Source organism: Lissotriton vulgaris, chromosome 5 (assembly GCF_964263255.1).
Source record: "Lissotriton vulgaris chromosome 5, aLisVul1.2, whole genome shotgun sequence".
NCBI classification, from domain to species: domain Eukaryota; kingdom Metazoa; phylum Chordata; class Amphibia; order Caudata; family Salamandridae; genus Lissotriton; species Lissotriton vulgaris.
This window is the reverse complement of record NC_141693.1, coordinates 459,044,582-459,071,040: the sequence shown is the minus strand read 5'-3', so window position 1 is coordinate 459,071,040 and position 26,459 is coordinate 459,044,582. Positions and strand designations below refer to the sequence as shown.

The following is a 26,459-nucleotide window of genomic DNA, read 5'->3' as shown; positions in this document are numbered from 1 at the left end:
CCCCATTCGAACGTATACATAAAGCTTCTCTTCAACATCTGTCGTGGAAGGTGTCTTTCCTTGTAGCTATCACTTCTGCGCGCAGGGTGTGCGAGATTCAGGCTTTTTGTGCAACAGAACCCTATCTCGTTTTCCATGCAAATAGAGTGGTGCTTCGGACTCATCCGAGATTTCTTCCTAAGGTAATCTCAGATTTTCACATAAATGCAAATGTAGCTCGGTAGTGGGGCTTCTCAGGACCCCAAGCACATTGATGAGGGTGCCTCAGGTGCTGCGCAGTCAGCTTCTCGTGGACTTTTCAAGAGGCCGGGTCCCACGTCTCAGGTTGCCTCCACTGGTCTCAGCTTTGCAGGGACTGTGGATCGGGCTGTTAGATGTCTGGGAGTCTCTTTCTTGTCAGGCTCTGGGCTCGGGCTCCGGCATGAGGCGGCAGCAAAGCAGTCGTTGATCGCTGGATGGTGCCTGTATTCACAGGGTGGCCACTCCTTGGCCACAAGGGAGATTCTTCAGTCTTCTGAGCAGCAGAACGTCGAAGGTCCAGAGTTTCTTATTCTTTAGTCGAATTTCAGGGTAATCTGCCGTCTTGGGACTCAGCTCCTACTTTTAAACCAATTCTAGGGGCTGGCCTACCTACTAGGTCCCTCCTGTGGGTGGGACCAGGAAGGGGGGTGGTTACACCCCCTTTCCTTTGTCCAGTGTCGCGCCAGAGCTGGGGCTGGAGTGCCCCAGCACTGGTTTGAACTGGCCTATGCACGGGGGCATGTCTGATTCTATTCAGCCCTACCTAACCAGATACACAAAATCCTGTCTGGGGTGGTGCTAGCACCTCCCAAGGCAGGAAACCCTTTGTCCAAGCCTCCCTCGCTGGAAGGACTCCCAGCAGCAGGAGGTCAGACTTGTGTCTGTGGTGGCAGCATCCATTTTGTGATGCTGAGGCTCTGTTTAACTTTAACCGGCGTTCAGGTTCTGTACATGTCGTGTCCCTTTAGAAGGGTGGAATCGTACCCCCGTCGCCAGAATTGGCGAGGAGGTAGTATTCCAATTCATATGACACCTTACTAGACATGTTTTGATAATGTCAAACCAGAGTTAGCATTTAACCGCGAGGTTCATAATGCACTTAAAAGAATATGGTATGACGTTATCAGGAAACAGCTAAAGGACGTGGTTCCAAAAGCTGCAGACCAGCTCAGCTCATGCTAGAGCACCATCTCACACATAACCAAGCACTCTGCCTCCAGGATTGATATGGCCTGCCATAGGAGTGACTTATAGGTTACTGTGTGTCCTTGTATGTGTTCGATATAGAGATACTATACCTAAAGCAAAGGGTGATTACACCACCCTGCCCCAGCTGAGAGATCAGAAAGTTGTGTCAAATAGTCAGGCCAGGCCGGGGGTGGCACAATATGTGCTGCAGCCCCTGGTAGGCCTTGGATGCACCTAGGCCCTGGGTACCTAGGGTACACTGTACAGGTGCTCACAAGGTGATCCATGTTCCAATTGGTAAGGCACCTAAAGTGCCTTGGCATAAATTTAGAGAGAGAACAGCAGGCTGTGGGTCTGATTGGCAGGCCCACAGCCACATTAAGTCAAAAACCAATGAAGCAAAAAGCAAAAATTTGGGGTGACCATAGGATAGCAGACCCTACTCTCCTACAGTCTTCTCTTCCACCAGCCTTGCATTGCGATTGGTAAACACTGCATGCGTTTTGGCCAATTACTCCCATTCGCTATGAGAAACTGTTGCATAAGTGCTGCCACAAGTCCCGGAGGAAGCCCGGGCTGTCATCTCCCAAGCTGTTGCCAACAGGAGAGGTGAAGCAACCTTTGCCATCCGCCGTGGCCTCGACATGAAAGACTCTCTGGGAAGAGCAATTTCCTCGACTGTGGCCGTTTGGCACCATGCCTGGCTGAGGACATCTGGCTTTTTGGGGGATGTCCAAGCCAATCTTATGGGCATGCCCTTTGATGGCTGTCATCTTTTTGGGGACAGGGCGGACGCGGCACTATAGCACTTTAAGGAGTCACAGGCTATGGCCAAGTCCTTGGGCCTCATAGTGTCATCCCAGCCTGCATCCGCTTTGCGCTCCTTTCGTGGCTACCGAAGGAGCGTGCAACTGCGCCAACCATACTCAATACAGAAGAGCTCACAAGTTCCACAACCTCTGCGTGGCTGCTGGCGCGGTTCACCCTGACCCTGCGGGTCTTGAGAACAGAATTCACATCAGGCCACAAACCCCTCCACCTCCAAACCTTCCTAGTCCGACCCTCCCAGTTCATGGGCGTCCAGTTGGTGGCAGGATACACCATCACCACCACCACTGGCGGGATATCACCTCGGTCAGATGGTTTTTGCAAATAGTCTGAAAGGGCTACTCACTAAGGCCCTTCCAGACTACTACTCCTTCCATTTATCCAACTTACAATTGGCTGAGAGAGGACCACCTTGTGTTACTTAACGAAGAAGTCAAAACTCTCTTTGGAAAGGGAGCTATAGAGAGGGTTCCTGGGTCAGAAATAGGCTGTGGTTGCTATTCTTGCCATTTTCTGGGTCCAAAGAAGGATGGAGGCCTTCGTCCTTTCCTCGACCTTAGAGCCCTTAACTACTTCCTTAGAAAAGAAATGTTCAAGATGCTCACTCTTGCTCAGGTCCTGTCTGACCTGGACCGGGAGACTGTATGGTGGCGTTGGACTTGCAGATGGCCTATTTCCATATTCCCGTCCTGGCTGTCCAACAACACTACCTGCGGTTTACATTGGGCCACGTGCACTTTAAGTTTACAGTGCTCCCTTTCAGCCTCACCAGTGCCCCTCAGGTGTTCACGAGGGTGATGGCGATTGTTGTAGCCTATCTGCGGAGATATGCGGTTCCAGTCTTCCCCTATCTCGACAACTGGTTGCTTAAGGCTGTCTCACCCCAGGCAGTCGTTTCCCACCTCCAGACTATGGCGAACCTCCTGCATTCTCTGGAATTCCCTTTTAACGTGCTGAAGTCACACCTGACTCCCTCCCAGATGCTCCCTTTCATCAGAGCTGTTCTGCACAAAGTCAAGTTTTGTGCCTATCCTTCCGAGCCGCGAGTTCAAGATATTCAGGCTATGATACCGAAGGTTCAGCCTTTATCCTGAATCTCGTGAGAATGACTCTGAGGCTGCTGGGCCTCATGGCCTCCTGTATCCTGATGGTAGGTCATGCCAGATGGCACTTGCGGCTCTGAAGTGAGACCTGACGTTTCAATGGGCACATGATTGGGGAAATTTTACCGACCTAGTCCAGATATCAGAGGGCATTGCGAAGGACCTGCAGTGGTGGTTGACAAACTACGATTGGGTCAGAGGTAGACCCCTCTTCCTTCCCCAACCAGATCTTACAGTGGTGACAGATGTGCCATTTTTGGGTTGTGCAGCCACCTGGGAGAGTTCAAGATCAGAGGACTCTGGTCTCGGGCGGAAGCCAGGCTCCACATCAACTTGTTGGAGCTTTGAGCGATTTTCTTGGCACTGAGAGCCTTCTTACCATCTCTCAAGGGAAGACTAGTTCCCGTGATTGCAGACAACACCACCTCCATGTGGTACTGTTAGAAAAAAGCTGGTGTGGGGTCGTGGACCCTTTGCCAGTAGGCCCTACGTCTTGATACTGTGCTGGAACAGCAGGGCATATCTCTGATGGTTCAACACCTGGTGTCCCTGGCGGGCTCCCTGAACGCCAGGACGGACAAACTCAGCTGTCGGTGGACATTGGATCTTGAATGGTGCCTCCAACCAGAGGAGGCGCAAGGTCTCTTTCAGCAGTGGGGAGAGCCTTGGTTAGAACTGTTTGTCTCCAAATAGAACGCGCAATCTCAGCAGTTTTGCGTGTTGGAGTTTCCAAGGCGGCTCTCGTTTGGCGACACTTTTCGTCTTGAGTGTAGTACTGACCTCCGTATGACTTTCAGCCCATACCTCTCCTGTCCGTAGTGCTCAAGAAGATCAGGAGATACCGGGCCCAAGTTATCCTTGTGGCTCCGGACTGGGCATAGAGAGTTTGGTGTCTCTAGCTTCTGTAAATGAGCATCGTTCCTCTGATCAGACTTCCCCTTTGGGAGGATCTTCTGTCGCAGCAGCAGGGGAGGACTGGACCTGCCTTTCTGTCCCCTGGGTGAGTCCAAGGGCTAGCTGGCTGGCCTCCTGATCTGAAGTCTCAGGACATTAGACTTCCAACCACCCTGCTCCTACACCTGGACCATTGGAAGTGGGTCTAATATCTTTGATTTAGCATTGACGCATCCTCTGCTGCGAGAGCAGAATCGACCATCCCTACCATTGTGGGAGCAGCACCGGCGCATCTCCTTCAGAACCAGCACATTGCCCTCCGAACCAACGCGTCGCTGCTGTTGCGTGGAGCAAATTGATGCATCACATTTTTGAACCATCACATTACCGTCGGAGCTCATGAATCTTCTACTGTTGAAGCAGAGTCAGCGAATCCCGTTAGGAACCAGCGCATTGCCCTCAGAACCGATGCATCGCCGATGTTTCATGAAGAAAACCAATGCAACGCCTTCGCTCTGTGAGTTGTTGCCGACGTATCTCTTCAATCGTAAACAACTAGAGAGTATTTATTTACAAAAAAGTAGCAAAGAACTCCGTCAAAGGAGTGGTCAGGCCGAACAGCCTCCAAACCCCCATCAGTGCTCCATGCAAACGTATTCACTGTGCCACAGACAAATAGTGAAAATACCAAGATGAAAAAAGGAACCCTCAGGCACCCACTCAAGGTAGATAGCCGTTTGTTTTCATTGGGTTCCTATGGTTAGTGCGTGTGAAATTACATCAAACCAAAAATAGGTGCAGATTAAAATGAGTATAGATCACTCCCTCAACCAACACTTTTAATGGAGAGGTGATTCGAACTCAGTTAAAACCAATGTGTATAGACGGACATAAGGAGTTAAGTAAGTTTGAACCCCTTGTCCTAAAAAAAGGTCGACATGTTTCAGCTATCTGGTCTTTTACGACCCAGCATTCCTCAGGACCAGAAATCTAAAAAACTCACCACACGAGGCAGTACACCCCCTAACGTGTCTACTCACGGTGGATGGATATTCACATAAACGCCTTCATTACCAACTTGAGTTCTATCTATTGGTAGGCGTCTTGTGCATTACCTCTATTCTGAGAGGTTTATGGAATCTGTAAAAAAAACCATAAACAAAATTCAAATCAAACATTGTTATAGCCTTCTATTTTCTCAAGATATCACCGTAGTTATTAATATCCATTCCCATCATTCACCCTGTGGCATAGTAAAACCAACATTTAATTAAATGAAAACACACACTCAAAAGTTATTTTTGTTGTGCTAGAGGGATATATATCTCTATCTTCCCCCACTGATCAGCTATTCTGGTATTAGAGGATTGTATGTTCCATCCCTTCTGTTACTCTTGGTCATTAGTAACACTGTTTGTGTGTGAACCTGGATTAGTTTTAAGTCCATGCACCACTGTAAAAAATCAACTTAAAATCACACAGTTTTCCTTCGAGAAATAGCATATGTGTAAAGATTAGTCACAATATACCACATCAAGTCTGCATTATCGTCTGCTTCTAGGGTCACACACAGGAGGGTAGAGGACTCTGAATCAAACTGTACAAAAATTCTTATCATGGAACTCACTTGTTTGGATTCCCACTTTTATCTCATGTATAATGAAAATCAGATCTTCTCTTTTTGATCTATTTAAAGAGAAAGCGAAAGCACAAGTCAGATGGAAACACTTCTTGTTTTTTGATAACTAGGTAATGACTAAATCATCACACAGTAAGCCACGTGTGATAACACGAACCACTCTATTGGGTTTACGCCATGACTTACTTCTCTGTTTTCAAATGCATGACTTCATGAGTCCGTGGTGGGGGACATCTTCACGACAGCATCTAATTAAGAATAAAGGGAGTCTACAATTATGCCCCACTCAGGCCACACACCAAATGGAGTTGTGTTGTGTATACCCTATAAGTCATTAATACTACATTGAAGGGTTACCATTATAAATAAAAGGGCGTGCCCCTGTGGCTAAATTGCTGGAAAATCCAAGCTCAATCGTTAGTTAAATGATGCGATGTTAAAATAAAAGTGATCTTCATTAAAAACTCAATGGCTCCGTAAAAATACGTCGCCTCAATTATGGTATGCTTGGGAGATATAGAGCTGTACGTTAACCCCCTCCTTGTACTCACTGGTTTGCTGGTGACTCTCCGCGTAAACACCTAATTACGCTCACCCACGGCTCGGAAAGACAACTCGACCCGCAGAACGAGCAGCCCTTTTCACTTCCGCTACTCGCCGTGACCTGCGCGGATGCCTACCACGTGATCTGACCAGGCCCAGCTAGTCGCGAGATTTTAAAGCAACCATACCCCATTTCAGATTATGCTTTAATGTAATCAAAAAATACCAAACTGCAGCTTTGATCTCGGCAGACCCGTATTCGAATGGAACTTATACTATTCCTTTCAGCGCACCATGTCAACAACTCCTTGCTGGGCATTAAAGGGAAACGGCCACCAAACCAATACTGCGTATCGCCATAGATTGAGTCCGCCGATTTTTTAGAAAGGGTCACTCAGAATATTGATGATGCTACGTGCATTTACATGAAGGGACTCTAGAAAAAAGGAGAAATATATCAAGTGCAGAGAGAAATAATATGTTCACACCAAATGTAAAACCTTTTAATATAGATCTTGTCCTCATGTGTATACCTAAAGGTTCGGAAACCCTTACAACGTGTATCATATCCTAATGTGTGTGTAAATACCAGACAATTTTGAACAGTGATGTTTACAATAAGAAATTTTCCGCGTTTCATCACTGTCCCCCATGGGACATCATTGTTGAGTCCGTGTCGATTGGTTGACAGGCGGCAAACCCATCTTTGTTCCTTTTCGAACAGAGCACTCTCACTGCTGTGTTCCAGGTGTTCAATAATGGACCACTTCAAATCATTCGGACCATGCCCCTGCTCCAAAAAGTGTGCTGTCAATTTAGTTGTACTCCTCTGGCATCTGATATTGCTACGATGTTCTCCTATACGTAGCTTAATTTTACGTGTAGTCATGCCCACGTACCGTAGGAGACATGGGCAGACTATCAAATACACTATGTTACAGGTGTTACAATTAGTATGACTCTTCAGATGCCAGGTTTTCCCTTCTTCTAAATTGAGGGTTTTGGTTGGCGTGGTCAAGTGGCATACGCTGCAACCTCCGCACGGATAATGACCTATCACTGGTGGCCAGTACATTTGAGTCCTGTATTATATCCTTTTTAATGGCTGGGCGAGTACGCACTAGTGCATCTTTCAGGCTTCTCTCGCGCCTAAAGGAAAAAAGTGTTTTTTGCCAATTGAGACCATTGCTAGTCAGGATTCGCCAATGTTTTGTTATTGTCCGATTTACCACATTGGAGATGTTAGAGTATGTTGTTACACATGTCAGCGGTGTTTCAGGTTCTCCTTCTCTTAAGTTTTCCTCTAGAAGGGCTTCACGATTTTGATTTCTAGCCCGCTTGCAGCTTTTCTTTAGGATTTTAGCTGGATATCCTCTGTGAGAGAGCTTATTGGTCAGATCGTCAGCCTGCTTCTTGAAATCGGTGATGTTACTACAGTTTCAACGTATACCTAGATACTGTCCGAATGGGAGATTCTCCCGTAAGGGGCGCGGATGAAAAGTCACGAAATGGAGCAGATTGTTCTTGCTGGTAGGTTTATAATACGTCTTGGTAGTTAGGTGGTCACCAGTCCTGGTGATTGTCACATCTAGAAATTCTATGCGTTCCCTGCTATATTGATGGGTAAACCTCAAATGAGGATCGCAAGTGTTCACCCAATCAAAGAAGACCAAAAGGCTCTCCTCAGTGCCCTTCCATATTAGCAGCACATCATCAATGTACCTCTGCCACAGGCTAACATTGAGAGTGAAAGGGTTGGTATTTGCTAAAATATGGGTTTTCTCAAAATTGTGGACATAAAGTCCCGCAATACTAGGGGCAAAAGTACTCCCCATAGAAGTACCAGTCTTCTGCAGGAAAAACGTGTTTTTATACTGGAAAAAATTACGTTTCAATGCCAGAGTAGCACACTCAATGACAAACGTTTTGGAAGTATTATACTCCCACGGGGTTTGATCCAAAACATCCGCCATAACTTTCAGAGTCGCGTCCTGGGGAATGCAGGTGTATAGGCTCTCAATGTCTAACGAGACAAGAAAGCAAGATTCCTCAGGTAGTTTAACTGTCAAGAGCATGGCCAGGGGGCGTGGCCAAGATGGCGGGCTGAGAGGACGCACTTGCCGAGAGCTCCCGAGCCCCTGGAAACCCTGCACCGCTCACAACCGCTGATCTCCCCCGGATCGAGCGGCTACCACACCTGGTGATCCCCGTGGTGGTGCAGAGCAGTCGGTGTGCTCCAGTTGTCCTGCCGCGGCGGTGGTTCCGCTCCGGTACCGATTGAGGCGGGGCCCGCTGAGAGATCTACGGGAGGCCGAGAGCCGCGAGACCTTCGGACTTGGTGTTCCGGCGAGGTGCCCTAGCGACTGCGAGTGGCCTGCCGGCGTGCCTGCGCAGCGGCGCCTGGGTGGGTGCCGAGGCAGCTTTCATCGACGGAGCGGAGCCGAACAGAAGGTGGCAGCGGAGGCGTAGCCGGCCTACGTCGGCTACGCAAGCCCGGAGCTCGAGAAGGCCTACCCACGTGGCCGCGACGGAGTAAGGTCGCGCTTCCAGCGTATCTGCACGTCCCAGCGAGCCGGCCTTGGTTGCCTCGCGCCCTGCGAGTCTGCCCTTTGACTCTGCGCCCTGCAAGTGGTCCCGCGACTGGGGTCGGCCTCGTTCCCTGGGCGTTGGCCCCATTGACTGTAACGGGCGGCCATTTTGAAGAACTTTGAGTAGCCGCCCGGCCTCGACCGGGGCCTCTGAACGGCAGTGCCCCCCAGCCAGAGACAGAGGGTCCGGCCGGCCTCTACCGCTCGACTGCCCCGACCTGTGGCGCCTGTTCGCCGAGCCGTGGACATCGGTGATTCTATCCCCCCAGGATGTCGAATGCTAGGGGGCAGAGGAGAGGCGATCGGATTTTGCCGGACATGTTGGGGCGCGGTGCCCTGCGCAGCGGAGGAAGCCAGCCTGCCCCGAGCCCCCCGACTCACTCCAGGGGCGCTGACGGCGGAGAGCCCCCAGTGACCCAATCGTTCCTGGAGTCGCTGTTTAGCTCCTTAAGGGAGGATTTTCAGACTTTGAAGCAGGAGGTGGCCGGAGAGGTCCGGGAAGTCAGGAGAGAAGTGGACTCCCTGGGGAAGCGAGTTAACACTGTGGAGGCGGCTGGTCATTCTAGAGACGAGGAGATCACCCACTTGCAGCAGGAGGTCCTACGGCTGCGGGAACAGCAAATTGAGTTACAGGCCCACGCCGAGGACCTTGAGAACCGGTCCAGGCGGAACAACATCAGGGTCCGGGGTGTTCCGTCTAACGAAGAGGGTGAGGACGTGGCCGCCTACCTGGGAGCCCTATTCCGCGAAATCTTGGGGGAGTCGGAGGACTTCCAAATACGTATCGACAGGGCGCACAGGGTTGGCCGTCCTCGCAGGGCCTCGGCGCCCCCCCGGACATCTTGGCCTTTTTGCCGGACTTCCCCTTGAAGGAGCGGATTCTCCGCGAGGCGCGGTGGCAGCAGCCTTTCCGCTTCAGAGATCACCCGGTGGCTCTATATCAAGACTTATCCACGATCACGCTGCAGAAGAGGAAAACATTTAAAATTGCCACGGACTTCCTTCAGGAGCATGAAACGCAGTATTCGTGGGGGCACCCCTTCCGGCTGATTTTCCGGTGGAATGGGACATTGCATCAGCTCCGGTCCCTCCAGGACGTCTGCGGAGTGTTGGGGATCACGGCTTAGGACACAGACACCCCGGCGCCGCGCCGCAGGCGAAGCACTCGAGACGGCTGGCAACAGATCGGTGAGAGGAGATCCCCGCCGCCTGTGCGGCCTGACTCGCCCACGATTCGAGCGGACATGTCGAGCGCTATCCAGGAGGCCTCCAGAGCGACAACGAACGGCGATGTGGCCTTGACGGCCTGAACTTACTCCGGGGGGAGTCTACTCTAGCCTTTCATCATTGCAGGTGCGGGGGTTCCAGGGGTAGGGGGGGCGGGGGTGCTGGTGGTGGTGGCTGGACGTCCACTCGATCGACTTTCCACGGCCTTGTCCGATAAGGACCGGACTGGGACAATGACTTTTTTGAATGGCTTGGGGAGCAGGGGGGAGGAAGGGGAGTTGCTGGGGAAAGTTTCGAGTTTGGGGGTTTGTTGGGGGGACTGCTGGGGGGAGAAGGGTTGGGGGGAGTGTGGGGCAGGGAGCGCGGGTTCTGGGGAGAGGGGGGGTCCACACAGTTGGGGTGTTTTGGGGTTCGGGGACTGTACTGTGCCGTTGGGAAGATTGCTTTCGCTTTGAGATGATGTTTTTTGCTGTGGCCTCTGAGCTTTGCCCGGTGGGCCTCGCCCGCCTACGTGTGCGTTTCTGGTGCTCCCCTCCATGATGGCCCTTAAAGTTGTTACTCTGAATGTGAAGGGGCTGAACAATCCGGTTAAACGGCGGGCTGTCCTGTCCCTGTTAGAGAACTCCCAGGCCGACATCTGCCTATTGCAGGAGACCCACTTGCTGGCCAAGGATTGTCCCAGAATGCGCACCCCTAAGTTCCCAACGCAACTCTTTTCTTCCAGTGCTTCTAAAACGGCAGGTGTGGCGCTTTTTTTCTCCAGAGGGTTCAGAGGGGAGGTTTTGCAGAAGGTAACGGAGCAGAAGGGGAGACTTCTCGCATACAGGATCAAGGTGGGGGGCTTGGTGTTTACTGTAGGCTCCATATACGGCCCCAATGACCATCAGGACCAATTTCTGCACAGGGCACTGGAAGACGTGGCATCCACTCCTGACCGGCACATTATACTAGGGGGGGACCTGAATGTGGTCTTTGATGCGACTCTGGACAGGTCTGTGCAGCGGCGCCACCAGTTGGGAGAGCTTTCGGGCTCGGTTCGTACCCGACTGGAGGAGCTCGACATGCACGACATGTGGCGCCGCCTCCACCCCGCGACTCGCGCATATTCTTATTTCTCCCATGCCCACAAGTCCTACGCGAGGCTGGATCATCTACTAGTGACGGGCCCGATGTTCGAACTAGCCTCGAATGCCGACATGGGGGTCCTCTCTCTCTCCGACCATGCACCGGTGGAGGGAACCTTCCATCTACCTCCAGTGGCTCGACCGAGGGGGGTCTGGCGTCTCCGGGACACGTTGCTGCACAGACGATCGACGGTGCAACAGATTTGCGCGGCCATAGAGGACTTCCAGCGTGTAAACGACAATGGCGACACCACCCGCGCGACGCAATGGGCTGCCCTGAAGGCTGTGCTCCGTGGCGAATTTATCGCTATCTCCTCGGCGGAGAATTAGGATCGCCAGCTCAAAAGGGAGGAGCTTACTCGACAGGTACGGGAGCTGGAACAGGTACATCACAGAACGGGCGCCCCCCGTGTCTGGAGGCAATTGAAGGCCGCCAGGAAACTCCTGTCCGCTCTTGACACAGACCGAGCGGAGTACGCGGTGCTTCGTTTGAAGCACAAGTATTACACCGGTGGGGACAGGTGCGGCCGGCTCCTGGCGCACAAGCTCAGGGTGCAACACCAGCAGCGCCGGGTGAAAGAGTTAGTTACGCCTACCGGAGGGTCGGTCACGGAAGACGGGCAGATTGCGGAAGTTTTCCGCAACTTCTACGCTGACCTCTACGCTGGCGAGGCCTCCTCCGCACGGGCGGAAGCGGATTATCTAGACTCGGTGTCGCTTCCGTCGTTGACGCCGGATCAGGCCCAATATCTGGAGCGAGAGATCCGGATTGAGGAGGTGGTCACGGCAATCTCCCGGCTCAAGAATGGTAAGGCTCCGGGGCCTGATGGCTTCATCCCTCTCTTCTATAAAACCTTCTGTCAGGAGCTTGCGCCTCTGTTGACACGTCTTTTCAACATATTCTCTGAGCCGGGTTCCATTCCCCCTGAATTCCTTCAGGCTACGGTCTCAGTGATCCCGAAGCCGGGCAAAGACCGGACTGCCTGCGGGTCCTACCGCCCCATCTCGCTCCTGAACACAGACCTGAAGGTTTTCACTAGCATTCTGGCGGCTCGTCTGGCGCTCCATCTCCCGGGCATGGTCGACTCGGATCAGGCCGGCTTCGTGCCCGGCAGGCAGACTGTGGACAACACGAAGAGGGTGACTCACATCCTTGAGAAGGCCTCGAGGATTCCCGGGGAACGCATGCTCCTTTCCATTGACGCGGAAAAGGCGTTTGACAGGGTGCACTGGCCTTATCTGGAGAAAGTCCTTGGCAAGTTTGGGATCGGCGAGAAGTTCCGGCACCTGATTTTCAACTTCTACCGCTTTCCATCCACGGTGGTTCGGGTGAATGGGGGCAGCTCATGGCACTTTCCAATAGAGCGTGGTACAAGACAGGGGTGCCCGCTGTCCCCTCTGCTCTTCGCTCTTTATATGGAGCCATTCGCTCAAAGGGTCCGTCAGAATCCCGACATCATAGGTGTCCGGATGGGAGAGTTCCACCATGCCCTCAGCCTCTACGCGGATGATGTCATATTGACACTCGACGACCCGCGGAGGTCCCTGCCTGCATGTATCGCGGAGCTGGACCTCTTCGCCACGGTGGCGGGCTTCAAGGTGAACCTCGGGAAGTCGGCGGCCCTCGATATTTCGCTGACTACCGCCACCAGAGCTGACCTGCAGAGGCTTTTTCCCTTGAGCTGGTCTAAGGACCGGATTCCGTATCTGGGGATCCTCTTGGCACCCTCACTACCCACGATGGTCACGGCCAATTACACAGCTTTGAGTGCAAATGTAAATGTAAATGTAAATGTGTAAATGTGTTTCGATTTATATAGCGCACTTTTACCCAGGGGTCCCAAGGCGCTTGATTAGGGAACCCGTCCTGGTATTCCCCTGTGAGATATCCCGGCCGGGTATCCACAAGGTGAAAGCCAGGCATCCCGCCGCGAGGGGCCGTAGTGGAGATTAAGCAAGCTATTGCCCAGAGTCGCAGAGTGTGACCCCGTGAGTCGAGTAGGCACCGGAGCGAGAATTGTCGACACTGTGGAATTTTTGAGCCCGAGACCCGCCGAGGCAGGGAATCGAACCCTGGTCCACGGCCGATCTCAGCTTCCGGGTCTGCCGCCTCTAACCACTGAGCCACGCTTCTCCACATCCAAATATCAAGGAGGAATTGGCTCGCTGGGATAAAGGCACGTTGTCGCTGCTGGGCAGGGTGGCCGCAGTGAAGATGACCCTTCTACCACAGGTCCTGTACCTGTTCAGGGCGCTCCCGCTACAGCCCCCCAAAGGATGGCTCGCGGAGACTCAATCGGCCATCGCACGTTTTGTGTGGCAGGGCCGTAGGCCAAGGATTAAACGGACCATAGCTACGTTGGCGCCGGAGTCTGGTGGACTTGGGATACCAGACCTGCAGAAGTATTTTCAGGCCGCCCAATTGCGCTATCTGGTGGAGTGGAGTCGGACAAACATTGGCTATTCCAGGACCAGGCGGTAGCAGGCAGAACGCTACAAGAGGTGCCTTTCCTGAGACGGGCCCATCGGCCCCCTAACCTTTATGCCTCCTTTGTGACGCGGGTCCCGCTTCGTGTATGGGACTCTGTGGCTACCAAGCACGAACTCACTACCTTTCCCTCTCCCTTCACGCCGCTGATCGGTAACCCGGACTTTGGCCCGGGTATGGAGCCGGGAGCCTATGATCACTGGCGGGCGGCCCGTTGTTGCACTTTATATCATTTATATGGCCCAGAGGGTATCATTCCCTTCCGGGACCTGCGTCGGGATTATGGCCTCCCCGAGACGGAACGCATGCGGTACATGCAGGCGCGTCACTGGGCGCTACAGCCTCAGGTGCGCGCGACGGCAGACCGGACGATCACACCGTACGAGCGCTGGCTAGTGACTCGCTCGTCGGACGCCAAGCTCATCTCCGACTTGTATAAGATGCTGCAGCCCCCCCCCCCCTTTCACATCTACAACCCGGGCAGGGAGCGGTGGGAACGGGAGCTTGGTCGAGAGCTGAGCCATACTGACTGGGACCACATCTCCTACTGAGCGCGCCACTCAGCCTATCACACCGGGCTCACAGAGACCTTCACCAAAATCACAACCTATTGGTATCGCACTCCTGAGAAATTACACGAGATGGACCGCTCAATACCTGGGACATGCTGGCGCAACTGTGGTCAGACTGGCACGCTTACCCATGTATTGTGGGTCTGTCCCCTTTTGGCTCCTTACTGGGAGGAGGTCCTCAATGAGGTTGACAAATGCTTTGGAATAGAATTACCCCGCTTCCCTGCATATGTCCTATTGGGTTTGCCGAATGGATTGATGTACCCTCTCAGATCTAAAAGGGGTAGACATACAGCGATAGCTTTGGGGTCAGCTGTACAGAACATACTCATACACTGGCGCTCCACCACGCTCCCCACAGTTGTCGGCTGGCTGCACAGATTGTGGCATGTCCTTGGCATGGAGAAGCTGCCCCTGGTAGTGACGGGAGATGTGGACGCTTTTGAGGAGCTGTGGGCGCCCTTCCATAATTTGTTATGCTCAGAATTCAAAGAAATCACCTGCCCTAGGTATCTTAGACTGTTGCAGCTGACACGGTCGCCGGACCCACCTGATTGATCGACCCAAGCTAGCTACTGGTAGTGGGGGTAGACAGTAGGTTGCCGCAGGGGAAGAGCGAGTGGTTGACGGCACAGTACAGGGGGTGGGGGAGGGGGTGTGGGAGTTTGGGGGTTGTTGGTAGGGTGGGAGGAGGGGCAGGGTTGTTCCCCCCCCTTTTTTTTCCCCCCTTTTTCCTTTTCCCCTTTTTCCCCTCTTGTTTTCACCCACAGGTGCGCGAGCTGTGAGATCCAAGCACGACTGTGCCCACCGTGTCGGATGGACTGCCTTTATGTATCTAATGTACCAAACGCACTGATTTTGAGGGGCACCTGTGGTTTTATGTTGTTTTTGTTGTTTCCTTCCTTACCCTGCTTCAATAAAATACTTTAAACCTAAGAGCATGGCCAACAGGCTCTTAGTGTCCTTGATATAGGTGTTGGTGGACTGTATCAGAGGCTTAAAGAAAAAAATCACAAAATTTCGAGAGAGGTTCTAATAAAGACCCTATACCTGCTACAATCGGTCTACCAGGAGGGGGAAAACGGTTCTTATGTGTTTTCGGTAGACAATAAAAGTAAGGGACCTTCCCTTCGGAATTAGTTAAGAAACCTGTGTGAGAAGTTGCTCACTATTCTAGTGAACACTATGTATCAGTCCAGACAACCCTTATTGATGATTGGTTGTAAGTCAACCTTATAGACCAGCTATCCTAGTAGCGTGGATACGAGCAGTCTAAGGCTAAAGACTCGAGAGGGCGTGTTAAGCCAGCTGTTATACCACACATATACCCCTTGAACACCAAGTGAAAGGACACCACACAAGTGTTATGAAAATAAACAGTGTATTTATTAGAATCACAACAGCCCTGTACTCTTTATGAGGACAGGGTACTTAGCACAAAACAAAACTCTTACGAAAATACTTAAGTTAGCACAGTATATACAAATGCCCGAGGGGCACGGAAAACCATATACTCTGAAAGTGGGATGCGAAATTACTAGCAGGTAAGTACAGTACTAATAGGCTTTGGAATCGATAGGACTTGACTATAGAATCTTTAGATTACTTCTAGTAGGCCCAGGGGACTCGGGTGCAGAGTGTGCACTCTCACGCGTGATGCGGGACAAAGTCTATGGTAGCTAGTAAAGACAAAGTTAGTGTTCTCGGGCGAACCCGACCTGGTAGGAGGAAAACGAAAGTGGATTCTGACCCTTGGATAGTGAGGCTATGCTGGGGCACCGAAATGCCGAAGTTACCTAGCCCAGGGGCTGCAGCTGCATAGGTCTCAAAAGACGTCGGGAATCCTCGTAGACGGACCAGGAGCCTGGAAGAAAGATGCTGGCAGGCGACCAGTGAAGAGAGTTCGAAGTGATCCAAGCCTGGATCTTGAAGATAGATGACACCTGAAAGCAGAGGGGACCAAGTTCGTGACTACTAGCCAGTAGTCAGGTGGCACCAGGAGGGCACCGGATGGTAGTCACCTCGACTAGGTGAGTGGGCGACGCTGTGCTCTGCAGATCTCACGGACCAGGAGGCGTTGTCGGCGACCAGGATGGAGGAGCGAGCTGTCCCACGATGGATGAAGCTGTCGGCGTCGCTGGACCCAGGATTGGGCAACAAAGCCTTGGCTAATTCAAGCCCATGCGGTGGACCTAAAATGGTGTCTTGAGTGGACCAGGAGGGTCCGGGGTGCTCCTCTTTTGGAAGGGAGCAAGGGCCAGTCTGGAGCAACCAGACCATCAGCAGTGATATCGTCGGGCATCGTTAGGAAGGCCACAAGCCAGCGGGCTAGTAGCCAAACAACGCGGTGAGCAGCAAAAAGCAGAAGGGCCCCACGCAGATCGTGGAGATGCTGGGAGGCTGGACTTCGGTGCTGGAGCTGCTCAGGGTAGGGGCTTCTCGGACCCCAAAGCACTCACCAGAGGGTCGCTCGGCGGGCGTGCTGTAAAGAAGTCGTGCAGTCTTGGCGATAGTGGGTCCCTCGAGGTCTCGTCGCACTCACGGTTCTCAGCTTGGCTGTAGAGGTGAGTAGAGGTCAGAGGTGCCAGGGAAGCCGGGTCTCGTCGAGCTGTGTCGTCGGATTCCTGAGGAAGGACTTGCAGCAGACCGCAGTGTTCTTGATGGTGCCTGCGGATGCAGGGTGACTACTCCTTAGTCACAAGGGAGAATCTTGAAGAAGAAATCTTGAAGTCCTTTCGAAGAAGGTCGTGTCTTGATTCCAAAGATGATCTAATCTGAACAGGGGGCCCGCTCCTATCTTTATACTAAGAAAAGGGGCTGACCCGGTGACTGGGTCCTGCCTATGGGTGGGACTAGGAGGGGGTGGTTACACCCCTCTCCCATGCCGGACTTTCCCCAGGCCAGGGACTGGGGTGCCCCTGGAACTGGTTCTGACCGGCCTATGCGTAGTGAGCACCGGGGTGCCACTCAGCAGTCACCTTCCTGTAAAGCCCTGCCTACCCAGGATACACAAAACCCTGTCTGGGATGGTGCTAGCACCGCCCCGGACAGGAAACCCTTTGTCCAAGCTCTCCTCGCTGGAAGGACTCCCAGCAGCAGGAGGTCAGACTCGTGTCTGTGGTGGCAGCATCCATTTTGTGGAGCAGAGGCTTCAGTTAACTTTAACCGGGGTTCACAGTTACAGACATGTCGTGTCCCTCTAGAAGGGTGGAATGCTAACCCCGTTGCCAGAATTGGCGAGGGGTTAGTATTCCAATTCGTATGACACCTTACTCGACATTTTTTGATAAAGCAATACCAGAGTTAGCATATAACCTCGAAGATTATAATGCACTTAAGAGTATATGGTATGCGATATCATGGAACAGCTATTAGGACTTGGTTCCGCAAGCTGCAGACAGGCTCAGCTCATGCCAGAGCACCATCTCACACGATTCCAAGCACTCTGCCTTCAGGATTGTTAAGGCCTGCCATAGGAGTGACTGATAGGAATCTGTGTGTCCATTTTTAGGGTTAGATATAGGTATACTATATCTACAGCAAAGGGTGATTACACGACTTTGCCCCAGCTGTCATGCAGCCAGTTGTGTCAAATTTAGGAGGCCAGCCAGGGGTGGCATAATACATGCTTCAGCCCCTGGTAGGCCCTGGGTACACCTATGCCCTGAGTTACAGGGTCTGATAAGGTGGCCCAGTACCAATTGCCCAGTACCAATTGGAATCCATTTTTGAGAGAGAGCAGTAGGCCTGGGGTCCTGATTGGCAGGGCCCCAGGTCAACTATGTCAAAAACCAGCTAAAACACAGGGCAAAAAGTTGGGGGCAACCATAGTCAGGAGGTACCTTCCTACAACCTGCTTCATGTTTACTGATGTAATCATCCCGTTCTGCCGTCATCACCAATTCAACTATTTCATCCCTCAGTGATACAGATGGATCTTAACTCAGAATTGTATAGCTTTTTGTGTCACTAAGGAGTCGTTCACATTCGGCATCATATGCACTGGTGTCTTGTATAACGATGCCACCGCCCTTATCAGCGCTTTTGATTGTGATAATGGGATCATTTTTTAATGATTCGATGGCTCTGTACTCTGCACCTGATAGGTTTTTGAACGGTGTAGGTTCCTCAATAAGTTCTACTTCCCGAAACACTGCCTGTTCAAAGGCAATTACTTCTGCTGGGACCAGGTGTGCAGGGGGAATGAAGGTAGATCTATTTCTGAAGTTAGTATCACTGCTAGGGGTTTGGCTTTCTACTGTCTCACGGTTTTCAAAAAAAGCTTTCAAGCGTAATTTTCTAAAAATTCGTTGAGTTCGCACAAGAGTTTGAAGCGATTCAGCCGTGCTGTTGGTATAAAGCCTAACCCTTTCTCCAGAACCGATTGTTCATCTGTATTTAGAATCCTACTTGACAAGTTAGTGACTAAACTCATATGCGGCTGGGACCCGCTCACTGTTCCTGCGTTTTGCTGCGTGTATTGTCCCCCACCGCCTCTGGTGTCTGCCATCGTACTTGGTTCCCTCCTCGTCTCTTGCCCCGGCCTCTCTGGCCAAACCCTAAAAAATGGGGGGGGTACATGTTGGGTTGAAACTGGGGGGGTGGGACGAAATGTGGATTCCATCCCATCTGTGGTGGGAAAGATGGATGGCTATAAGGATTTGGCTGAAACCCTCCATTCCCCTGTTGTTGGTATGGGAACCAGTTGGAGTGGTTTTGTGGTCTTCTACCTCGGCCTCTCCCCCTTTGTTTATTTGCAGAGCTACCCACACTTGACCCACTAGAGTTCGAATCATCTGAGGCATCTGAATTATAATTAGTACGGTCAGGTGGTTTATACTCAGCACTCGCATAGGGGTATACTTTGTCATATGACCACTTTTTTAAATCCTTCTGGAACTGTTGAATCTTAGACTGAGCCAGGTTTTCTTTATACTCATTCAGTTCCTTGTTGAACTCCTCTAGTTTTTTCTTAAAACCAGTGACTGTGGTCTTAATGTGGGCTTCTGTTACCTGGATCTCAATTAAAAGGGCCTCTGAAAGCCGAAGTGCAGTTATTATAATCAAGAGGGCCCAATCATGAGTACGTATCTCTTCATCTGCTCCCTGCATCTCAACATCATCGTCAACACAGCAAGGTGCTTTCTCAGCAGGCGTGCTTGGTCCATATTGCCGGCCAATGCTAAATCGCGGACGGCCTGTACATTTGGCTTTGCCCCGTTCCAGCACGACCAGGTATCCCAAATAAGCGCTTATAGCTTCTAAGTGTTATTTTTCAGTTTATTTTTCAGTTTATGCTTTAAAAAATCATATCTCAAGCTCTACTTATTGGATTTTTTATTGATTAGTTCTTGTTTTATTTATTAGTTTAAAATTAAGAGCTGCTTTTCTAGCTTAGTGTGGAATCTTTTTGTGTTGTGTGTACATTGTATCTGAAAGAGACACCTTAGTGATAGATTCCTTACCTTAGACTATCCCCAGGCGTCAGACTGGATCTGGAAAGTTTTTGCTTAGCAATACCCCTGCGTGTCAGTAGGTGGCGTCCTACGGCTCCGCGTCCGTCACTGACGTCGCAAGCGCCGAGCTGACATCATGGAGAGTACTTAGGCACCACCCATGCGCGCTGACGTCAGTTCTTTCTTTTTCTGCGCCAGCAAGCTCAGATCCGGATTGAGCACGTACCTTAGTCACTTTTTGGCTACTATTTTGAGACTTTTCTCTCCCCCTTTTTTCTCCTGGTGCACGTAGGGATGCCTGGCTTTAAGTCTTGTGGCACCTGCCGCTGTAATTTGTCGGTTGCAGACACCCACGATGTTTGCCTCTACAGCCTGGAGACTGATCACGACTCCAGGGACTGTCGAGGCTGTTGAGCCATGGCCCGAAGGACTTGCGAGAGTGGCGCCGGAAATTGCTGGAGGTCTGGCATTCCTCTCACCACCGCTCCGGGTCTAGGGGCTGTTCCCGGGACCGATTGCGGGACCGGAGCCATCGCTCCTCGGGCTCCAAGTCTTTGCCCTCGGATTTCAGTAAGCCCCCCGTCGCTCCTCGGAGGCGGACGAGTGGGACAGGGGCTCCGCCCCTGCGGCTCCTCTGGAGCCTGGGAGTTCCACGGTCTACCAGCCCTACCCGGGTCCGTCGGCGACTCCCGAACAGGTGCAAGAGTTTCTTGCTGCCACGGACCGCCTTTTCAGGCCTCAGGCTCCCGTCGGCGCGCCTTCGGGCCCCACGGTCCCGTGTCCAGATCCTGTTGGCTCGGCGGCTCCTCCAGCCGCCCAGCCCCGGTGCCACAAGATCCTACACCGTTGGCTCCGGCGCCAAGAGGTGCAGCTTTGCCGGCTCCGGCCCCGCCCTCGACGCCGCACTGGGTGCCGCTTATCCCACCCTTGCCCCGGGACCCGGACCATTTTGTTCCGACCTGGGATCCACATTGGGAGGCTGCGCCGGCCCAGCCCCGGCCGGCGCCGTTCTTCGCGCCGTTTCCGATGCCGTTTGTCCCTTCTCCGGCTCCGGCCCTGCCGCACGACTGGCGGCGGAGGTGGAGGAGGACTTAGAAGGATCCGAGGACCCTCTTGCCCGGCAGTGTGACTCCGAGCAGGTTTGGGTGGATGATCTGGAAGACGCCGGTGACCTCGATGTCTCTTATGACCCGGGGTTTGCCTCTCCCCCGCCTACGATGGAAGAGGGCGCTTCCTACACGATGTTGCTCCGTCGAGCTGCTGAGGCCCTCAACCTCGACCTCCCCACAGTTGCCCTCAAAACCAACCTCCTCACGAGGTGCTCCAGACGGCGTCTACTTCATCAGAGCCGTTGCTTCCCTTCAATGATGTCCTGACCGAAGTCCTCTTAGGGCACTTGGTCATTGCCGGCCACGGGGGCTCCTGTAGATAAAAACGATGCCAGATGCCACCGCCCGGCACCTGGCGACCCGCCCTTCCTGACCAACCACCCCACGCCTGGAGTCTGGTAATCCAGGCCTCGACTTCGCAGAGTGCCTTTCCTACGGCTCCGCCGGATAAGAAGTCCAAGAAACTGGAGCACTTTAGTAAGCTGTTGTTCTCTTCTGCTAGCTTGGGTCAGTGAACACCGCCTGCTTGTTGGGCCGCTACTCTCACTCAGTGTGGGACAACGTTGCCCAAGTCTTGCCTCATTCTCCTGAGAAGGTCCAGGCCGTCCTTTCTCAGGCAATTGCCGAAGGTAAGGATGCGGCTAAGTTTGCCATTCGGTGTGGTTTGGGCACCGCAGACTCGTTGGCCAGGGCCGTTTTGACAACGGTGGTGTTGCAGCGCCATACCTGGTTGCGTTCCACGGGGTTCTCTCCCGATGTTCAGAGTTCGCTCATGGACATGCCCTTTGATGGCACCCGCCTGTTTGGCGATAAGGCTGACAGTGCACTGGAACGTTTTAAGCTCTTCCTGGCCACGGCCAAGTTCTTGGGTCTTTCTGCAAAGAATCCGGCCACTCCTAGGTTTCGTTACTTTCGTGGCCAAGGCAGAAGTGCCCAGGCACGTTCACTCACTAAGCCAGTGCAGAACCAGTCCCAGCGCGGTCGTGGTCGCGGCTTCCGCAGGGGCGGATCTGGGAATCAGCGTGCGGGTCAGTCCACTTCCACCCTGCTGCTCCTACTTTCAAATCTTCCAAGTCCAAGTTTTGGGGGGCACCCCACGCCGGTGGGTGGCAGGCTCCGCCACCACCTCCCCCACTGGTGCGACATTGCTTCTGACAAGTGGGTGCTGCAGATAATCCGCAATGGTTACTCCCTCCCTTTTCAGTCCTCCCCTCTGGTCATGCCACCTCGGTGCTACTGCATGTCGGGGGATCATCTGGTTCTTCTCCAACAAGAAGTTACGGCCCCCTTGGCCAAGGCTACCATCGAGTGCGTTCCTGGGCAGGAAGTAGAGAGTGGTTGTTATTCCCACTACTTTCTGGTCCCCAAGAACGGCAAGGGGGGCCTGCGCCCCATCTTGGACCTCATGGACGTGAATCGCTTCCTCCAGAAGGAGAAATTCAAAATGCTGACAATGGCTCAGGTTTTGGCTGATCTCGACGATGGAGACTGGATGGTAGTGTTGGAGTTGCAGGATGCTTATTTTCACATCCCCGTCCTGCAGGCCCACAGGCGTTACCTGCGGTTCACGGTGGGCCAGGAGCATTTTCAGTTTGCCGTGCTCCCCTTTGGCCTTACCAGTGCCCCTCGGGTGTTCCCGAAGGTGATGCCGGTGGTCGCAGCTCATCCGCGCAGGTCAGGGGTGTCAGTCTTCCCCTACCTCGACGACTGGTTGTTAAAGGCGGGCTCGCCCCAGGCAGTCCTCAACCACCTTTAGACTACGGCCGACCTCCTGCACTTGCTGGGGTTCTCCATAAACGTTCCGAAGTCGAACCTGAGTCCCTCCCAGAAGCTCCCCTTCATCCGAGTGGGTCTGGATTAGACGCAGTTTTGGGTTTATCCTCCTGAGCAGTGAGTCCGGGATATTCAGGCTATGATACCGATCATTCAGCCTCTATCCCGGGTTTCAGTCAGGATGACCCTCCGGCTCCTGGGCCTGATGGCCTCCTGCATCCTGCTGGTGACACATGCCAGATGGCATATGCGGGCTCTGCAGTGAGACCTGAAGCTCCAGTGGGCGCAGCATCAGGGCAACCTGTCCGATCACTTCCAGATCTCGGAAGGCACTGCACAACAATTGCAGTGGTGGCTCACGAATCGCGATTGGGTCCGTGGCAGATCCCTCACCCTTCCCCAACCGGAGCACACAGTAGTGACGGATGCGTCCCTCCTGGGATCGGGAGGCCATTTGGGAGAGGTGGAGATCAGAGGCCTCTGGTCTCCGGCGGAGTCCCTGCTCCATATCAACCTTCTGGAGCTGCGGGCGATCCAACTTGCATTGAAGGCATTCCTTCCCTCTGTTCGGGGAAGTGTGGTGCAGGAGTTCACGGACAACACCACCGCCATATGGTATTGCAACAAACCGGGCGAGGTGGGGTCGTGGACCCTATGTCAGGAGACTCTGCGCCTCTGGACATGGCTGGAACATCAAGGCATTACTTTGGTGGTTCAACACCTGGCAGGTTCTCTGAACGCCAGGGCGGACTAACTTAGCCGCCGGTGCTTGATGGATCACAAATGGCGTCTGAACTCGGACGTGGTGCAAGGTCTCTTTCAGCCGTGGGGAGAGCCTTGGTTAGATCTATTCGTCGCCGAAGAGAACGCGCAATGTCATCAGTTCTGCGCATTGGCCTTTCCAAGGCAGCACTCGCTCGGCGACGCTTTTCGTTGCAAATGGAGTTGCGGTCTGATGTGCGCCTTACCACCTATACCACTTCTGCCTGGAGAGCTGAAGAAGATCAGGCACGACCAGGCCCAAGTCATCCTTGTGGCTCCGGATTGGGCACAAAGGTACTGGTATCCCGAGCTACTCCGCATAGCGATTGATCCCCGATCCGACCGCCTCTTCGGGAGGATCTTCTGTCGCAGAAGCAGGGGACGGTCCTCCAACCGAACCTGTCCAGCCTCCGCCTCCAAAGCTGTGAATCCCCTTTCTGCCCCTCTTTCTGAGGTCCTTCTGTTCCTTCTATCTTTGGCCCAGCAGGGCTCTGCTCTGGGCAATATCAAAGGTTGTCTATCGACCATTTCCGCGTTTCTACGGCTTCCAGACCAGCCTTCTCTTTTTAAGTCCCCGGGTGTTAACTGTTTCCTTAAAGGCATTACGCATACGTTTCCCCCGTACCCTTCATAATGCCCCAGTGGGACTTAAATCTTGTCTTGACCTTTCTGATGTGCGCTCCCTTTGAGCCTCTTCATAACTGTCCCTTACGTCTTCTCACTTTAAAGACTGCTTTCCTGGTAGCCATCACCTCTGCCAGAAGAGTGAGTGAGCTCCAGGCTCTTTCCTCCAAACCTCCTTTCCTTTCTGTTTATCCGGCCAAAGTGGTTTTAAGGACCCGTCCTTCTTTCCTACCAAAGGTAGTCACGCCCTTCCACATCGGGCAGACCATCACTTTGCCCACCTTCTTTCCGCCTCCGCATCCCTCGAGGGAAGAGAAGAGGCTCCACTGTCTGGACCCAAAACAGGTGCTCGCATTCTATCTGCAGCGTACACTACAGGTCTGGGTCGATGACCAGCTCTTTGTTGGATACGTGGGCGCCAAAGAGGGTCTGGCCGTGCACAAACAGACCATCTCCCGATGGGCCGTTCTGTGCATCAAAGCATGTTACTCCTTGGCTAAGAAGGACCCTCCTGTGGGGCTGCGTGCCCATTCCACCAGGGCAACGGCGGCCACTAAAGCCTTGGTACGTGATGTACCCTTGCAGGACATTTGTCAGGCAGCTATGTGGGCCTCGCTGCACACCAGAGGGTGAGCACAAGTTAATTTAGGGTGTATTTGTGACTTACTCTGACTAGGATTGTGGCTCCTGCTTTGACAGGGTGCATACCTTTGTCAACCAGAAACCCAATTTCTATCACATGTGTATTGTATTACCAAGAAATCACCACATTTTGATTAAATGTCACTAGATGCCAGCTGCAAGCAACAAATGGAATTTCTATTAAGACTTAATGCAGTGAATCTATGTGCTCTAATCTATTAACCCTTTTTTTTACAGACCTTAATTTTGTTCAGCATGTTGGGTCAAGTCCAGAAGGCTTTGCTAAGTTAACTCTTTCTGGTGATTACTACAACCGAGCACTTTCAGGTACGTTTATTTTGAAAGTGTCTATTGAAAATCAAACGTATTCATTTTCAAAATCATTTAATAACATTTAGTCTTTGAAAACACAAAGAAATAAGTTCACCCCAGCCTAGACATTTGCTGGTTAACAATGTGTTAGAAGGTGGTTCTGACACTCTGAGCCGCCCTGATTTTTCGTTTTTTGAGCACCTATTTGTTGAGCTTTTACTGTGGGAAAGCCTCATAAGTTGGGACTCACCCACAGTGAACTCATGATGAAAGAGACTTCATGTGGATTTTACTGGTGTCCCCCTAGCTTGACTAGGCCGCTGCTCAGCAGCTGGAGTAAGGGGAACGGGACTAGTTACATGTAGACACGCGTACATGCATGTGCAGGGGAGATTCCTGGGGTGCGCAGCTCAGGAGCAGCTACAAAGTGAATGGTGTGCAGAATTGGGTGGTGACCTGAAATAGGCTTTATATAGTGGACAGAAACATGCCAGGGAAAGTCAGTGTGTTTTACTGTTTTTCACTCCATTATTTTCAGATAGGGATGTGGAGCCCATGGGCTAGTTTCACTTCCTAAGGCCTACACATTACAGACACGCACTAAAGTCCACTGTAACTTGTGTGAGAAGAAGTTTCCTGCAGAATCCAAAGTCATATTTGTACTACTTTTGGGTAATCCTGAAATGTCATATTTCACTGAGTCAGCTCATAACCAGGGCCTGGCTGGGGATTATCCTGGCAGGCTGGATAATGACCTTCCCTCCAAAAGCGAAGGTCTTCTCTCCAAGAAGAGAAGAGAAGTGGACCTATAGGCTAATCCATCAGCAGCTGTCACCTGGTGGCAGGCACGAGGATGCACAAGGGAGAAGGCAGCGAGGGGGAAGGGGCTTTCAGAGACCATGTGGCAGGAGACCCCTGGACGACGCCATCTTGAACCAACCCAGAGGCCTGGGCAGGAAGGAGGGAGCCGGGTCAGTGAAGTGATGTGTCGCAGTTTGATAGGACAAACAGAGACTTCCTGCCAGCGCCCACCCCAAACTTAACAAGTGTTTGCACAGGAAGAGAAGCACTCTCTGGGGTGTGGTCTGCTGAGACAGAGGGTGCTGGAGCCTGGCACCCTGGGCAGTTGGAAGGAGGAACTCCCTGACTGTCCCAGGATCCTGAATAGCGCCAGGAGAGGAGTCCAGGACCCGTGAGTAAAAGCCTGGGCCTCTGCGCAAGGAGGAGAGAGGCCCAGGGGAAGAGCCAGGTGAAAGGCTGGCGCAGGGAGCCAGTGAAGACAGCTCCATGCTGAATCCCCCCTCTGTGTGACCAGGAGGGTGAAGGAGAGTGCTCCCAGTGGCTAGGGTTGGCCACCAGGAGCAAGCAGAGGCCAAGATCGCGAAGATCAGACCCCTGGGAGCTGAGGCATGCCCCCAGAAGGTAGACGACCTTTGACCTCTGGCAGACCAACGAAGTACGTGGGTCTCCACCACCGGTCTTGGATATGCCCCCGGGATGGGTCAGGTCCCAGGGGCTGCCCCCACATGAAGTAAAGACGTGACCGCCATTGTGCCCCCTGTAAAA

At 52.6% G+C, this 26,459-nt stretch overlaps 1 protein-coding gene across 2 annotated transcripts in view; it reads left to right on the top strand.

Annotated features, from left to right (window-relative positions):
- Positions 1 to 26,459, top strand: part of VPS13D (vacuolar protein sorting 13 homolog D) — a 2,754,556-nt gene that overhangs the window by 1,190,563 nt on the left and 1,537,534 nt on the right. For both annotated transcript variants that reach the window (XM_086921894.1, XM_086921893.1), the window contains exon 37: positions 24,819 to 24,908. In XM_086921894.1, the coding sequence (XP_086778020.1) occupies positions 24,819 to 24,908 (90 nt within the window). The remainder of the gene's footprint in view (positions 1 to 24,818; positions 24,909 to 26,459) is intronic.